This window comes from Octopus bimaculoides, chromosome 11, assembly GCF_001194135.2.
Source record: "Octopus bimaculoides isolate UCB-OBI-ISO-001 chromosome 11, ASM119413v2, whole genome shotgun sequence".
NCBI classification, from domain to species: domain Eukaryota; kingdom Metazoa; phylum Mollusca; class Cephalopoda; order Octopoda; family Octopodidae; genus Octopus; species Octopus bimaculoides.
Window position 1 is genome coordinate 7,885,206 of NC_068991.1, and position 1,859 is coordinate 7,887,064.

Genomic DNA, 1,859 nt, shown 5'->3' on the forward strand with positions numbered 1-1,859 from the left:
TATATAGTTTCTTTTGAACGTACGAATCTTTGAATTTCTAGACATTGGTAACTAAGAGAAGAGATACCACCTGAAAAACGAAAATCAGTTGATCAAGCTCTTTCTATGATGGCTGATGTGTTTCACTCAATATAATCAACCCTTTATGAAAGTAGCAATGATTTTATTAACAACGGAAAGGAAGATGATGTTAACTCTAGCATTTAAACTCCATAATGCAAGAGAGCAAACTAATTACTCTAAGACATCAAATCCGGCATTCTGCTGTCATTAGTCTATAGTGCACTTGAAGAATAATAATTTCTTTAATTAACAAAGAATATCCGAATATGAACTCAGGTAATACAATGCGCGCATGTATCTCCCCCCCCCCTTTCAGAACTAATAAATAGATTATATTATTTCATATTCGCACTGCGTCGAGTTATTTTTAAATTTCGGTTAAAAATCGAATTGTCAGTGCTAAGAACCGATTTTATGGAGGAATCAAGTGTAGTTTTGCAAAAATATATTCGATCATTTTTATGGCAATGCAACTGTATCAAGACTATCTTGCGCGAGAAGAGAAAATAAAAATTAAAAAAAACTCTATCTAGGAAGCCTGTTGTTTATTGTATAACCAACGAATAAATTATTAATTTCATGTTTACAAATTAAACAGGTTTAAAACTATAAGTTATATAAATCGGAAAATTTTACGAAGAAGTAAATATATATATATTAGGGATAAAATCCAAAATTACAGGTAAAAACACAATTAAATCAATTTATTAAAAATTAAAATTAAATTAAGCTTCGCAGTATAAAATATATGTATATATATTGGCGCATAACAAATAAGCAGGAAAAAAGGAAATAACTGATAACAGTTATGTTAAATAGCCATCACAGTTAAGTGTAAACATTTTAATTAAGGAAGGCATGAAGATAAAGGTATGATATATATATATATATATATATATGCAGGGCAGGGAATCATCAATTATATATTTATGATTATATATATATATATATATATATATATATATATATATGTATGTATGTATATATAATGTGTATGTGTGTTAATGAAATGAAAACGGAAGTGCTAGGCATGTGAAATATATGTCAGTAATATGTTTCATTAAGAATAAAGAAAAACAACATGTTTTAGATAGAAAGATGGAATGTCAGAAAAATTAGTTCTTCCTTATTGTTTGGCTTAGAGCTGTGTTAGAATGCATTTAGGAATATTAACGATACTTACCATCTTGCAATAGGATAGCGCCTTTTCTCACGCAGGTGCAACATACCTAGGAGGAATGCATGATGTTTTTCGAGATGATTTTTACAAAGATGAAAAGGTAAATGCAACTGAAAGCTATCCAAGAACCGCCATGCGCCCATTAGGGCGCCACCATAACGTTCTTTGGTATTGTTGACAGCATTTTCAGTTTCGTAAAAATGCAGTTGGTTAATTTATAGACTATTTAGGTACTGTTATTAAAACGATAGAATTCCTTCGTAAATAAATTTAGAACTATGATTAGTTTATTTGAATGTTGTTTATGGAAATAAATACGTAACATTTTGTGATTGTTTAAAAATTCTGCGCTTGAAGCTGTCAGCTGAATTGACAATCTAATTTAGGCGACGAGCTTGGCAGAATCGTTAGCACAGCAAATAAACTGCCTAGCGGTATTTCGACCGTTCTGAGTTCAAATTCCGCCCATGTCGATTTTGCTTTTAATCCTGAGATCGATGTAATCGATTAGCTATGCTTCCATAAAATTTTAGGGTTTGTACCTATAATAGAAAATTTTATTAAGGCTGAGTTTGCAAAGAGGCAAATTTCGTTGGTTTCTTGTGACCGGACGACT

The 1,859-nt window shown here is 30.8% G+C and overlaps 1 protein-coding gene across 1 annotated transcript in view; it reads right to left on the minus strand.

Moving 5' to 3' along the window:
• Positions 1-1,513, minus strand: part of LOC106874869 (calcineurin-binding protein cabin-1) — a 39,671-nt gene extending 38,158 nt beyond the window's left edge. Inside the window, exon 1 of the mRNA XM_052971504.1 lies at positions 1,247-1,513. Within this exon, the coding sequence (XP_052827464.1) occupies positions 1,247-1,249 (3 nt within the window). The 5' untranslated portion in view covers positions 1,250-1,513. The remainder of the gene's footprint in view (positions 1-1,246) is intronic.
• Between the last annotated feature and the right edge of the window lie 346 nt (positions 1,514-1,859).